This window comes from Nomascus leucogenys, chromosome 18 (genome assembly GCF_006542625.1).
Source record: "Nomascus leucogenys isolate Asia chromosome 18, Asia_NLE_v1, whole genome shotgun sequence".
In the NCBI taxonomy this organism is placed as follows: domain Eukaryota; kingdom Metazoa; phylum Chordata; class Mammalia; order Primates; family Hylobatidae; genus Nomascus; species Nomascus leucogenys.
The window spans coordinates 81278383-81293768 of NC_044398.1; the positions used below are offsets into that span (position 1 = coordinate 81278383).

Genomic DNA, 15386 nt, shown 5'->3' on the forward strand with positions numbered 1-15386 from the left:
TTGTGGAGATCTACATTTAAGAGAGTGACCAAATAGTAGGAATACTATCTGTCTGTTCTAAATAAAATACTTTGAATCAGATTTAGAAATAATGAATAAAATAAAATACAAATCAGCCATTGAAATTGCTCTAATTTTGAGAGCTTATGATTTATTCATCTTTACTTTATTTTCCAAGTTCAAGTTATATGTAGACATTTTAATTATTCGGCAGTAGTATTGAACATGAGTCCAGTTAAGCATCTGGATCCAACTGCCAATTTTCTAGACACACAAAACAAAAACATGTTGAATTACACCATGTATATTCAGTGAACAAAATGCTAACTGTGGGACTGGACTGTAAGTTAAATACCTGGATTCTTCAGCAGACATGTTTAAGGAAAAGAAAGCATAGAAGGAATCCTGTAGACAAGAGACCCAAGATACATCAAATCAATTTAAAAATGTAGTTGAGGCCGAGGCGGGCAGATCACGAGGTCAGGAGTTCGAGACCAGCCTGGTCAACATGGTGAAACCCTGTCTCTACTTCAGATAAAAAATTAGCCAGGCGTGGTGGCAGGCGCCTGTAATCCCAGCTACTCGGGAGGCTGAGGCAGGAGAATTGCTTGAACCTGGGAGGCGGAGGTTGCAATGAGCCGAGATCGCGCTATTGCACTCCAGTCTAGGGGAGAAGAGCGAGACTTTGTCTGGAAAAAAAAAATGTAGTTGAGGGAGGGAAGTGAAGAACTAAATTTTGTTTTCCAGGAATGCACACAAGAGTTATAAAACTGCCCCAAAAAATGCTTTTATAGCAATAACTTTCTCACATTTCTCAATTTTCAAGAAAATTGAAACTTTCCACTCAGGGGTGTTTTAAACATGTTTAAATTGTGACCTTTTGATGTTTCCTAGCTTGTATTGTGGTTTTTCTTAACTCCGTTTTAGAAACGTTAATTCTGTTTTATAAAATTCAAATTGATACAGGTGATAGACATTGAAAACCTACAAGTTAGAATTAGAAAATAACTTCTGACTGATTTCACACTCATAAAATATTCATAACTTACTGTTAGAACAAGCCAGTGCCATCTTGAGACGTTTCTAGTTACAAAATAAGCTTTTGACATTTTCTGGGTTTTGTTTTTTTTTTAATACTTAGGAACTTTGTGTGATCTCAAATGTGTGTTAGAGGTATCAGATAAGACATGTACCATCTTTTTCAAAAGCATCTTCCGACCAGGATTTTATTGTTTCTTTTTGAATTGATGTTTTAAGATGATAAAAGTAGCACATGTATGATCATAAAATTGTTACCAACTTAAGAGTTGGTAGAAATTTCTGTTTTATAACTTTTATTCACATACCTTATTTTGGATATGGTTAAAATAAAATGTCATAGGTTTATTTACATTTAAATTTTTTAATCACAAATTCTAGGTATCTGCATTTAAATTTTTAACATCAGATTTGGTATTTGGAAGACATAATTTGAATAAATTGTGTTAAGCAAATCTTATTTGCTTAAAATAAACATACACTGTAGTATTACCAAACTTTTTGAAATTAGTGAAGTTCTCTGAATTTAATAGTAAAATTTATAGTTGACATGTCAGAAAATCAGCAATATGTTGAATGCTGTTTGTTGAACTGTTAATGTTTCAGTATGATAGGCAAGATTGAGAATATTTTAATGAAATGCTTAAAGCATATTGTCATCTTGTTCTTGTGGTCAGAATAGCCTGATTACCTTTTAAGTAATTGTCCAAAAGTTGGGTTTTTTGTTCTTGTTTGGATTGGGTATTTGTAATTACATAATTAGTTTTTCTTCAATTTTTTGGTTGTTTCAACTAAGTTATGTCTGAAAATGGACCTTGAAATTACTAATCTCCCTGTTTCAAATCAAGGTCATTTAATATATATTTAGCTAGCTTTAATTTCTTTGTAGGCCAGTCAGAACTGTAAGATCATTGGTTTTATGTTTTTCTTTAATCCAGTAAATGAAAGAGTATTTTTATGGGTGTCGATTTGGTGCTTTCAGTTCCTTTCTGATGCTGAACATGTACTGCACAGGGGGTTATTTTGTTGTGTGATGCAGGTCATTAAAGTCCAGTATAAACTGAATGAGTTGAGGTTCCTTGACTGTGGGCTAATAGGGACAGCCATTAAGGTAATCTCTTCTAATTCCTTATGATCATAGTTAATTGTTAAATGTTTCCTTTTTTAAGCTAGATTCTATTGTGACATAAACTCCGAGGTTTACATATATCTTTTGCTGAGTTTGACAAATATAGTATCAATCTAATATGTATTTCTTGCTTGTTACAGGATTTTATATTTTTTTGTGATGCCGTTGCATCATGGATTAATCCAAAAGATGATCTCAGAGACATGTTCTGTAAGGTAACTAATAAGTCTTTATAATGCATCATCTTGGGACTGTTAATATCCTAGTGGAAAACTTCAAATTATGTTTACATTTTTTGTGAAACTTAGGCTCTTCAAGTCAGTATTGATAGTTTATATATATAACCTTTATTCTTGGTAACAAAGTTGGCTTGATCTTTTCTTAAAATACAGCAGTGACTCTTATCTGTAGAGGATGCGTTTTGAAAGTATTTTCCCAAGTGTACCACTAGTTTAGGTGGTCCTATTATTCCATTTAAGGAAAACAGTGTATGTTTTTCAAGATGGAAATGGAGACTTGGAGTATAATCTGAAAAAGAGTAAATCTAAATGGCTGCCACAGGAGTAAGCCCATGTCATTATTTGCTTTGTTAATACCCCCTTTTGATTAACTCGTCAGTACTCAACCACAGTAAAAAATAAAATGCAGTTACACATTTGAATCACCCAAGATTAAAGTTAGTGAACTATAGTTTGTCATGAACTCAAAGCTTGTATGTTTCCAGTTTGAAAAATACGACATAAAAATTGTATTGCTTGGATGACTTCTCTACTTCTTTGTTTTTTCATTAGTATGGTATCAGAGATTGCTTAGAGTATATCTGTTACTGGAACACTTGCCAAATTCTAAACTTCTCAAAGCAGAGTTTAAACATATGCTATGAGGTACTTTTAGGCAAGGCAGGTGTATTAGTCCATATTCACGCTGCTGATAAAGATGTGCCCAAGGGCCGGGCTCAGTGGCTCACACTTGTAATCCCAGCACTTTGGGAGGCCGAGGCAGGTGGATCACCTGAGGTCAGGAGTTGAAGACTAGCCTGGCCAACATGGTGAAACCCCATCTCTACTAAAAATACAAAAAAATTAGCTGGGGTGGTGGTGGACACCTGTAATCCCAGCTACTCAGGAGGCTGAGGCAGGAGAATCGCTTGAACCCAGGAAGTGGAGGTTGCAGTGAGCCGAGATTGTGCCGTTGCACTCCAGCATGGGCAATAAGAGTGAAACTCTGCCCCCTCCCCCCGCCCCCACACACAAAAAGATATGCCCAAGACTGGGTAATTTACAAAAGAAAGAGGTTTAATTTGACTCACAGTTCCATGTGGTTGGGGAGGCCTCACTGTCATGGTGGAAGGTGAAAGACAGGTCTTAAATTGCAGCAGGCAAGAAAGAGAATGAGAATCAAGTGAAACAGGTTTCCCCTTATCAAACCATCAGATCTCATGAGACTTATTCACTGCCACCAGAAGAATATAGGAAAAACTACCCCCATGATTCAATTATCTCCCACCGGGTCCCTCCCACAACACGTGGGAATTACGGGAGTACGATTCAAGATGAGATTTGGGTGGGGACACAGAGCCAGGCCATATTAGCAGGGAATGGTGTAGAATCCTACGAAGTTTGAGAATTGCTACTTTAAAATGGATAAAATTTATAAATAATAAAATCAGTTGTGTTGGATTTCAGAAGCTATGCAGATCTGAATTTTTCTCTTTTGTTATTGATAGATTAATGGTTTTTCACTCTTACAGATCCTTCATGGATTTAAAAATCAAGTTGGTGATGAAAATTGGAGGCGTTTCTCTGACCAGTTTCCTCTTCCCTTAAAAGAGCGTCTTGCAGCTTTTTATGGTGTTTAATTTAATACACTTAAGCTGCAGTCCCAAAACTAGGGGTAAGTTATGAGAAGTTTGTGAATTTTCAGGATGAAGAAAATTTTGTTAGGGCTATCATTTCAAACTACTAAATAGAATAAAAAGCTATTTGTTTTCTACAGAGGTTGAATAAAACGTAGCCTCATATCATTCTATCTTGGGCTTTAAATTTAAAATTACTTAAGTGGGCCAGGCGTGGTGGCTCATGCCTGTAATCCCAGCACTTGGGGAGGCCAAGGCGGGCAGGTCATTTGAGGTCAGGAGTTTGAGAGCAGCCTGGCCAACATGGTGAAAACCCATCTCTACTAAAAATACAAAAATTAGCCACCTGTGGTGGCATGTGCTTTTGTAGTCCCTGCTACTCAGGAGGCTGAGGTGGGAATATTGTTTGAACCTGGGAGATGGGGGTTGCAGTGAGCCAAGATCTTGTCACTGCACTCCAGCCTAGGGGACAGAGCAAGACTCCATCTCAAATAAATAGAAAATAAAATTACTTAAGTGAAGGCTAAAGAAATTTTCTTAATAGAACCAACAAGCCAATAAAAATGAATAGCTCCAGTTTGAATCGGAGGTATAAAGAAATCCATGTTGGTACACTGGTTGGATTTCTCGACATTGCTTCAACTATTCCTTTTTTTCTTTCTTTTTTCCTGCAAGAAGACTTCGGCATTCATAGTGACGGGGTAAAATTGATTCCATTTTGGAGCATGAATTTATAGTCTCTGCTATAACAAGGACTTTTCATTTCATGTGCTTTGAAAGAAAACTCAATTGGGTTTTGGCCCACTGTTTTTGTTTTTCACTGTATGTTTCACTGAGTACCTACCATGTACCCATCACTTTTTTTTTTTTTTTTTTTTTTTTTTTTTTTTTTTTTGAGACAGAGACTCTTCGCCCAGGCTGGAGTGCAGTGGCACAATCTCGGTTCACTGCAATCTCCACCTCCTGGGTTCAAGCAGTTCTCCTGCCCCAGCCTTCCAAGTAGCTGGGATTACAGGCGCATGCCACCATGCCTGGCCAATTTTTGTATTTTTAGTAGAGATGGGGTTTCACCATGTTGGCCAGGCTGGTCTCGAACTCCTGACCTCATGATGAACCCACCTTGGCCTCCCAAAGTGCTGGGATTTACAGGCGTGAGCCACTGAGCCCGGTGCCTAGCACTATGTTTTAAAATAAGTAATGAAAGATTGTTTTAATTTGGGATGGACTATATTCATTTGGACTCTTGCTCCTTGAGCTTTTCTGTACTTAAATGGGACTAGCAGTTCTCATCTCTGAGCTTCGGTTTTGTCATTGAGTTATGTTGAGGATTAAATACTATACTGTATGTGATGCCAGAACTTAGTATGTTGCCTGGCACACTAAGTTGACTCAGTAAAGGTTAGGAACTGGGCCAGTACAATAAATATCAGGGTTTTGACATTCATCTTTAGATTTTCAGCATGAATTAAGACATATTTGACTGGAAGCCAGAAGATGTACCGAATGAGCATGTACAGAAGATGTACACCAAGTTGAATTACCCTTTAGATTGAATTGGAGGGGTTTTTTTTGGCTTGCTTGCTTGTTTACTCCAAGCTAAAATTTAAATCTGGAAAGATTTCACCATCCAAGCTGTCTAACCTAGGAGGTGGTAGAAATGGACTCGAAGCTTCCAGAATATGTCAGAGCCCTTTGTATGTGTTGTCCTACTTCAGTCTTGAGTCCTCAAGAGCTGTTTTCCAAAATGGCTTTGGCATTTTGGAAAAGTGCTGGATTCACCTTATGTTAGATTATGAGAATGCAAAAGATGAGAATGACTTGGAGCTTCAAAGGTTCAATGAGCTACTAACAAGTCTTGAGCACTTTCAGATTTATTACCTCTGTGGTCTCATCAACAATTATGAATTAACTGTTCTAAGACAAGGTATGAAATAGTTCTCGGTTTTGTAATTAGAGCTAAAAGTAGATGAGTATCTTTTATTCCTGCCTTTTTGTACTCCTCTTCCCTTTCTTCAGAGGCAGGAGAAAAGGGGTTGTTTGTATTTCTACACAGATGGATTAACTGCCCTCTGTGAATTCACATGGACGTTCATAAATGGCCAAAATTTGGCATGATTGGGTAGTAGAGTTCTGTTTGTAAAAGGACCACTATCAGGTAACAGTTTAAATCTCCCAGTAATCCTACCTTATTTCTTAATATCCTTTTTATCATTAAAACTGTTCAGCATAGAAAAAAGTTCTTACCAGGAAAACCAAGTGACTGGAAGATAGTGGAAATGACCAAGTGAAATAGGATCAGAATGAGAACTAATTAGGAACATCAAGAAGGCAAGTGTAGGCAGGGTGTGATGGCCCCACATCTGTAATCCTAGCATTTTGGGAGGCTGAGGTGGGAACATTGCTTGAGCCCAGGAGTTTGAGACCTGCCTGGGCAACATGATGAGACCTCCATCTCTATGAAAAAAAAAAGAAAAAAATTAGCTGGGCGTGGTGGTATGCACCTATGGTCCCAGCTACTCAGGAGGCTGGGGCAGGAGGATTGCTTGAGCCCAGGAGGTTGGGGCTTCAGTGAGCCATATTCACACCACTGCATTCCAGCCTGGGTGACAGAGCAAGGTGCTATCTCCAAAATAAGTAAATAAATGTTAAATTTGCTTTTTTTTCCTCTCTTTTTATGTAGAATTTGTTTTTTGATACTTACTGAACGTAGTGACCCTGCTGTGGTAATGAACACTTCTAGTGCCTTATTGGCTAAAATACCAGACAACCCCAAATAACAAATGCTCCTTTGTGTTTTGATAGGTTGGATTTTTGTTTGCTTAATATTGGGAATACTGGGGGGAAAAAAGATGGTGTTTTCATTCTAAGGATTGTCCTAAAGAAAGTGCTACTTTATTTTTAAGAAAGTAAGGCCACTTGTTATATAAGAAATAACCAGTTCCCATTGGGTCCCATTTTGCAAAAGGGAATAAAGAATTAGACTGATAGCATCATACGAGGCATATTTCACTGTACAAAGTGTTGTACACCTGTCTATACAAGTCTCCTACCCAGCTTGGCCTCACTTTTCATACCTGATGCAGCAAACAATTCAGCACCATAGGAGAAGGAAGCAGCATGGTTATAAGTGACTAAGTGACTAACACGATATTAGGCAATTTGTCCAAATTTCTCATTTTCTTTATAGGTAAAGATAGCATTCTTATTTGATTAATTTTGTGTTCTGCTGGCTTTGAAAGACAAACGATTGTTAAAGATAAAATTGTTTTTGTTCTTTTTCTTATAGGTCCTTCAGTCTTGGAGACTATGAGGGAGCCTCTGCACCCAGGGAAAATGTTACCCTTTACAGGGGGGAAGGGTAAACCAGTAGGGAATACAGTACAATCCCAACCCTACTGGGAGGGGCGGGAGGGAGGTGTTGCCGTCACTGTATTAAGTCGATGTTGGGAAACGTTTTAACATCTGGAGCCTTTGTGGGTGGAAATATGTCTCCAGTTACAACTCCGCAGTGGATGTGAAGAAGCAAAAAAAAAAAAAATCTATTCAGTCTACTCACAAAACAGTACATTGTGGAATATTATGGGGAATTGTACCAAAACAAGAACCACATAAGTGATGCCTAGGGAGAAGAAAGAGGAACAATTCTATAGCGCACAATAAAGGAAACCTAAGAATGGGAGTTACAAATAGTAAAGAAGCTTTTTTTTTTTAATTTAAAGTTTTTTTTATATAAGTTTTCCCACATGATGGGGCCTTGTTTTGCATGTTGGTGAAGAACTACACAAACAAAACTAATATAGTTAAAGTCAGCTTGCCTTCCCATAGTAGAAGCAGGTTCTTGGAAGTTACAATTTAAGGTACCCCAAAAAAGTTGGAAATAAAACAAACATAAACAATGAAGCACCCTGTGAAATGCCAAATGAGTCACTCCTTTTACCTTTTTTGGGGTGGGCAGGGAGGGAGGAATAAATGGGGTTGGGCATATCAAACTAAAGATGACATCTTAATTTTGCATTGAACATTAATGTAGCGGATATAATTTGATGGTTATAATTCGTTAGATTTAATTTCTAGGCCAAGATGTTACTTTTTAAAGTGCAGTTTAAGGTTCAGGCATGCATTCTGGCTCATAGTGGTTGAAAGTAATTTAAATTAGTGGGAAAGTAGCATGCTTGCATCACATAGAGTGAGATTGGTATTCATTTACCTATGTTGCGCCAGTTTGTGTTGCAGTTTACCAATTCAGTATAGCCCTGCATTTAAAGTTCCTTTTTAAGATTTGTGGATTTTATTTTTATTAAGAATATAGATATAATAAAGTACTGTAGTTTACAGGTAGGCCTTGAAATATCTTTTTTAGGATCTGTTAGGAATAAGATTGATATTGTATTGTGTGTAACCTGCACAATGTGGAAAGCTGATATACCTGTGCAAAATCTTTGCCTCTGTGCTGTCAGTGTGATGTGCTTTCTGCATGGTTATATACTACTAGTGATTTTATCAAAACTTCTAAAATTTAAATTACATGGTAAAAGATCTGTAAAAGGCTGCATAAATGTTAGTTGGCACATAAAGACAATTGTAGAAGTTGAAAAATGATTGCTATATTTCAGTGTTTATTCCCACTCAACATACTGCCTTCTAAGCTTCCCTTTTTTTGTTCAAAGCATGATCTTAAAGATATGTTTAAGTTAATGGATGTAATGCAGGGTTCCTACACTGTATTTTGGCGCATGTTGGTGGCCCTCTGTGCCCTAGATATATGCACACAGGGTGCAAGTTAAAAGCTACAGAGTGAAAGTTGGTTTGGATCCTCTTCATTTCATTTGTTTAGCTTTTCTGTTATTTTTCTCTACTTACATGTATTCCTGTGAATAAATCCTTGTTAAGTTAACCCTTTACTTTTCCTTCCATGTGTATTTTCTTATATACTGTGAATGTGAAAACCTAACTGGTACACTTGATCTTGTGTTCATATGAAAGTGCAAGTCTTTATTAATTTGGATTGCCTGAACAGTGTATCCCATGATGATGAAGGAAAATGGAGAGATTTTTCTTTTTAACTCTGCTGGTCAGAGATGAAGCCACGCCTTTCCATTTTTCAATGCTGCATATTTAATCTGCAACAAAAATGTTAAGCCATAACAGCCTTTTTATATTTTAGTTTGTCACCTTTGCATTGCAGAATAAATACTGAATAACCATTTTTATAAGCAGTTGCTCCTCTTTGCATGGTTCTATTCTCTGAAAGTGTTGAATGATACAGCCATTGCACTGAAGTTTGAGCTGTGTGCGTGTGAATTTATACTGTTTCAAAAATTTCAAATGCATGGTAGCATGTAGAAAGGTTTTTGTTATGTGTGTGTGTGTGTTTTGTTTTGTTCTGTTTTTTAACATGTTCTTTCACCTTTCCTCTACTTTGGCTTTGCAAATTTCAGTCTGTAGAGCCTGAAATTAAATTATTTTATAGTGCCTGATATTTTTAAAATTTTAAGTTGGATTCAAAGGGTATACAGCATTTTGTTTTTTAGTACCATTGCTTCACTGGGAGCTCAAAATCTGCCTCCCTGTTAGTCTTTAATAACTGAGTAGAGTAGCTGTTTTATTCTTAGATTATTCTGTAGTGCTTCAAATACTTAGAATAATATGAGAGATAGTTTAATATTCTGGAATAAATAGTATTTTAAATTGAAATGACCAAATTCAATTTAAAACAAACACATAACAATCTTCAGTAAAGTTATTTGAACCTGTGGTTGGCAATTCTGTATTGACTAAAGGCAATATTGTCACCTGTCACGTTAAAAATTAGTTTCCAGTTAGGCAGATGAATAACACTATTAAAAATGCACCCGGTTTAGTAGTCACTTGACTTTTTTTTTAATTTAAATGAAATTTAATTTGAAAATAGAAAATAAAATTAGGGAAATATGACTGGCAACCTGAATTTGAGTTGGGATTTTTTGTGTATTTTTTTCCCTTTGAGGTTATTGTTTCTTCCCAATTTATATTTCAGATACATAGTGTAGAACAGGAATTTGCAGAAGCCATTTAAGTTATCTTTTGAGGTAAGCTCTGATTTAGCATTTATTCTGATAAAACCTAATACATCATGGGATATATATAAAGCAACTTAATTCTTGTGGTGTAGTCTTAATAGTTTTGAATGTTGACTGAATGTCTATGAAATTGTGAGTTTGTCTTTGTTACATTCCAGTGTTTCTGCCTCTTGGCATGCTTAAAGCACGGCTTACTTCATCTGCTCCTTACACACTAAAATGCTGTTAGTGTGCTCAACTACAGAAATAGCCGCTGCTAAGTGATGTAGATTTCTACTTGAATATTTTTATGTTGTAGGAACCTCAGGAGGTCAGTGTTTACTGTTTTATATATGCCTTCTTTTTCCTGTTTGAGCTTCTCTCTTTGAAGGATTCTAACAGAACAAAGCTGCTGATCAACCTAAGTTGGAAACAGAAAGTGTAATTAATATAACTTAAATGCATGTTTGGCAGTTCCATGTTACAGTCCATTAGCGAGTGAACTTAGTGCCACAGGTATTCATTTATTCAGGAAAGAATTTTGCTTTTTGTATTGTCTAATCTCTTCAACGACTTCATACTGTGTAAAAAAAAAAATCACTTTTATATTTTTTGGTTGGTTATTTCCCAAATAATCAACATGTAAATAATCTTTTAAGAGCCAGTTCTGATGCTTTACATTATTGCTACTTGATTTTGTTACGCAAGTTAGATTTCAGAAGAATAGATTTTAAAACACTTAACCAAGCCATTACATCTTAAAAACAAAACAAGTAGCATACATTTTGTAATTAACATATTGATAAACACTGTGATTTTTTTGGTTAAGACTTTTTCATTGATCTGAATTGCTTAAATTGCATATATTGTAAAATAGGATCAGATGTATATTTTAAACTAATTTCAATGGATTTTCCTCTTGAAATGCTTTGTCTACTCAGTTATAAAATATTCAGATAAAAGTTTTATCTCAGGTGAATACTCTTGTATTGTTTTTGCTTTGGTGACATGCTTATAAAGGGTCATCCTAGTTACATTCTTTGTTTTTTAGTGTATTTCATTGAGAATCTTTCCATTTAGTCTGATTTTTTTCCTAATATTCTAGCAGGCTGGGGTGGTATAAAGCCCTCCTGACAAGCCTTTTGCATACAGGTTTACCTGAAAATGAGCTACTTTTGGTCGTCATTTTCTTCAAACTCTCAAAATAGGAAAGTGGAAGTTTTTCTCCCCTATATAAAATTATTCTGCCTAGCAGAAATGCCAGAAATAAATTAATTACATCTTAAACTCTTAGTCTAAATTTAAGTCCTTTGCCATGAGGAAAAAGTGGTTTTTTGCTTCATATGGTTAATCTATATTATTCATATTGAATGTATTAACAGATAATGGTGCAAAAGCATTCTTCCCAGGGGAAGAGTGTATCATGCATAACTGCAATTTAAGTCCTTCCTTTGATAGTACTTTAAAACACACACAGCTTTGCTTACTGAATTATTTTTGCAAATAATACAAGGCGGGGAAACTAACTGTTGCTACTAGTGTTGTTAATGAAGTATAGGCCTTGGAACATTTAAGAAAACTGGTCTTCAGATAGTTAAGGGCCTGGGATAATCTAAGTGAAAAGTCAGATCAGTAATGAGCTGTGTTGTTAACAATATTACCTGGTAATAATACCATGCAATATAGCATTGTATACCAACTTAGTGCATTTTATACTGTATTAAATATGGAGATACTTCTAATGCCTCTCTAAAATTAAATTTTACATAAAAGTTAGTTTTATTCACCTTTAGGCTTTCCAGGTGAGTTGTGACTAGTTTTTTCAATCTTACATAGATCTTTCACCCATTAGCATTACTTACGTAGATAATTCTTTATGCCTAGTTATTATACATATTAATTTTTAAGGTATACATTTAAATTACACAATTGTTCCTTGTGGTTTGTATCCCAGAATGTATTGTTTTTTAAAAGATGCATAATAGCTGAATGTATGCATGACTTTGAAAGAAGTTAAAATGGTGATTTTTTTTCACCTCATACATTTTAAAACCAAGCCAAATCTATTTGCCAAGCAGTGTATCACTAATAAGAAAAGCAGTTTTTCCTTTTATTGCAGTTTTTGTTTATCTACCATAGAATTTCCTTATACTGTGGCTTGGTATTATTCAAGATTAGCTATTTTGCAGGTGTTACATCTTTTTAAAAGCCTATTATAACATGGTTAGCCTATAAGGCAGTGTTGGTCCCCTTCTAATATCGGCCTCATAAAGGGGTTCCACTGTACTTTCCGCATATTACTTTGTTGTTGTTTTCCTTTGTGGATATATAAGCAAATTGAGCTTCAGTGATTTTTATGGAGATAATAAGTAGACAATACTGTATAATTAGTTTTACTTAATAGATTATCATCTTGTGAGAAGAGATGTTTAAACGTGGTAAATCACTTCATATTACAAAACAGTTTTACACTTAATATGTTAACATTGGGTGCAATAATTTAGTAGCATTAGCTTTAGTTATAAATAACTGGATCTTTCTGCTGACAACTTAGGTTGTATGAGTTATGCTTAAAAGCTTTAAATCTGATGTTTCCTGTACCTGCCACACTATGTTAGAATGTGTCCTTCAAACATATCCTCCTGCAACTTCTCAAACTGTACTAAATTGATATTTCTTGAAGTCTAACTCTGTGCTAACAGATCTCCATTTTAAATAGAATACGGTTTTAATTTTTGATAAGCTGCTGAATTTTAAAGAGAGTTTTTTGGGGCCACCAAATATTTTGGATCATGCAGAGAATATATATTGTACTGTAGTAATTTTGTATTTACATTTGTATGATGTGACATAATAGATGTGAATGTTAATCACTGCTTGACTATGTTAATAAAGTTGTTTAACTATAGATGTTGCACTCTGATTTTTAATGAAAGGAAATGAGTTTTCTTTTTCCCTCTTACCCCATTTTGGGTCTAGATAAGCCTTATGTTTTTTGGGATTTTTTTCCTTGTTTTCAGTTTGAGCTTTTGTTTTTTCCTTAGCTTACACATTAGTACACTTTTGTTGAGCATCATTTATTTCTTAAAACAAGTGTTTTCTTGTTTGTATAGTATAGTAAAAACCTATTTTTCCACGTTTTAACTTAACTCCTTGATGTGTTTTAAACAGTTGATTCTAGGTTCCGCTGTTTGAGGATGGGGGAGATACTATTCTCTAAAAGGAATTAAAGGTGAAATTGTGAATATAAAATGTTGATGTAAGGAGAGATTGCATGAGTGTGTATGAATGTATGTCCTATTAAGGCTTCCTGTTTATCCTTCAAACAGTTAAGATTTGTAATTTGGGAAATTAACGTTTATAAAAGTAATTTTTTCTTCAGGTTGTAATCCATTAATATAGTTGCATGTTACTAATTAAATGTATTAACACATTTCAGGAAGTATGTGTGCATAACTGTCGTATGGTTTTTTTTTTGTTTTTTGTCTTTTGTTTTTGAGACGGAGTCTTGCTCCGTTGCCCAGGCTGGAGTGCAGTGGCACAGTCTTGTCTCACTGCAACCTCTGCCTCCCGGGTTCAAACGATTCTCCTGCCTCAGCTTCCCAAGTAGTTGGGATTAAGGCATGTGCCGTCATGCCTGGCTAACTTTTATATTTTCAGTAAAGATGGGGGTTCACCATGTTGGCCATGCTAGTCTCGAACTCCTGGCCTCAGGCGATCCACCTGTCTCGGCCTCTCAAAGTGTTGGGATTACAGCTGTGAGCCACCGTGCCTAGCGTTGTCATACAGTCTTTTATTTGAGATTTAGAACAGGAAAGAGCCTAAGATTAGATCAGTACAATTCCAAAACTCTTAAGAGAAGTGAGGCTTGGGGTTTCTTTTTCTTTGTTACCTGGCCAAGAAAATATTTGAGATACTTCTGTTGTGTTAACAAGAAAATAAAAATGGAACTTGGATATCATGTTCTAAAACACAGCCTCAAGAGTTTAATATTCCAGAATTTCAGGACTTAGGTTGTGGGGAAAAGATAATTAAAGTCATCCTAATTCTTGTTCCAGATCAGAAACCAAAAGTCTTTTCTAAGTCGTCAATATTTTAGTGATACTAAAGCCCTACTCATTTTATGCAAATGATCTTTTTCTTCTCAGTTCAGGTGATTAAACCATCGTAATGATAAATGAATAAGGCTGGCTTAACAATTCTTGGACTGGCGGGCATTCTTGTAATGAGTTCATTATCAGTATGACTCCACAATTTCACGTGATTCTTTAAGAATGATTGGAAAAGTGGCAGTAGGAACTACACAGCTAACTTTGAATTTCCTTCGTGTTTTATACAGTGGAATATGGAATTGCCAAAGCTCTGTCATTTTTAAAATTCTTAATTTCTGAGTTGTGTTAATTTGATGTAAAAGTTTAAGAATCTCCTGAAACATCTCCAGTATTCAGATAGACACAAATAATTTACACATCACAATTTGTAAATTTTTTTTTTAATTGAGAGGACTCTCGCTCTGTCTCCCAGTCCTCAGTGGCATGTCTGCTCCCTGCAACTTCCGCCTCCTAGGTTCAAGCAATTCTCCCATCTCAGCCTCCCAAGTAGCTGGGATTACAGGCACACACCACCACGCCTGGCTAATTTTTTTTTTTTTTTTTTTAAGTAGAGACAGTTTGGCCATGTTGGCCAGGCTGGTCTCGAACTCCTGACCTCGAGTGAACACCTCGAGTGATACGCCCACCTTTACCTCCCAAATTGCTGGGATTACAGGTGTGAGCCACCACTCCGGCCACAATTTGTAAATTTAACACAATTTCTAAGCCATTGGCAAGAACAATACAGAGAAGAGTTGTTGTACTGAGACCCTTTAGGTTTTTGTGCCAGTCAGTTCACTTATATGCATGTTATGGCAGTCTTACTCTGATGATTTGAATCTTAAGTATTCTTTTCAAGCTTTGTGTTACTTCTTGAAGAACTTGAAACAATTTTAAGAAAGAGAGTGAACAGTTAAATGAATTGTAATACAACTACCTAGTGATAACTGCTGTTAATATTCCTGTGCACATATATAAATATATGGTGAATTTGTGTTTTTAGTTATATCCAGAATTGTTAATATACATGGACATACCTACATATTATTCTATAAGCAATTTATGCAACTATCTTACTGTTGTTGGACATTCAGAAGTTATTTCTAATTTTTCACTCTTAGAAATAAAGTTGTAATGAGAGTCGCAATGCTTAAATGTTTGCAAACATCTGTAGCGATTTCTTAGTGAAACTAGCAGGTCAAAGGTAGTTGGTCTAGTCAAATTACCTTTCAGTT

The 15386-nt window shown here is 35.7% G+C and overlaps 1 protein-coding gene across 3 annotated transcripts in view; it reads left to right on the forward strand.

The window, feature by feature from the left end:
* The window catches only part of TNPO1 (transportin 1), a 99348-nt gene extending 86380 nt beyond the window's left edge, over positions 1-12968 (forward strand). For all 3 annotated transcript variants that reach the window (XR_004026819.1, XM_030799139.1, XM_003266050.3), the window contains 3 exons: positions 2308-2382; positions 3918-4060; positions 7309-12968. Coding sequence is in view for 2 of the 3 variants with exons in the window: in XM_030799139.1 (XP_030654999.1) it covers positions 2308-2382; positions 3918-4025 (183 nt within the window). In the remaining variant the exon portion in view is untranslated. The remainder of the gene's footprint in view (positions 1-2307; positions 2383-3917; positions 4061-7308) is intronic.
* Positions 12969-15386: the final 2418 nt, after the last annotated feature.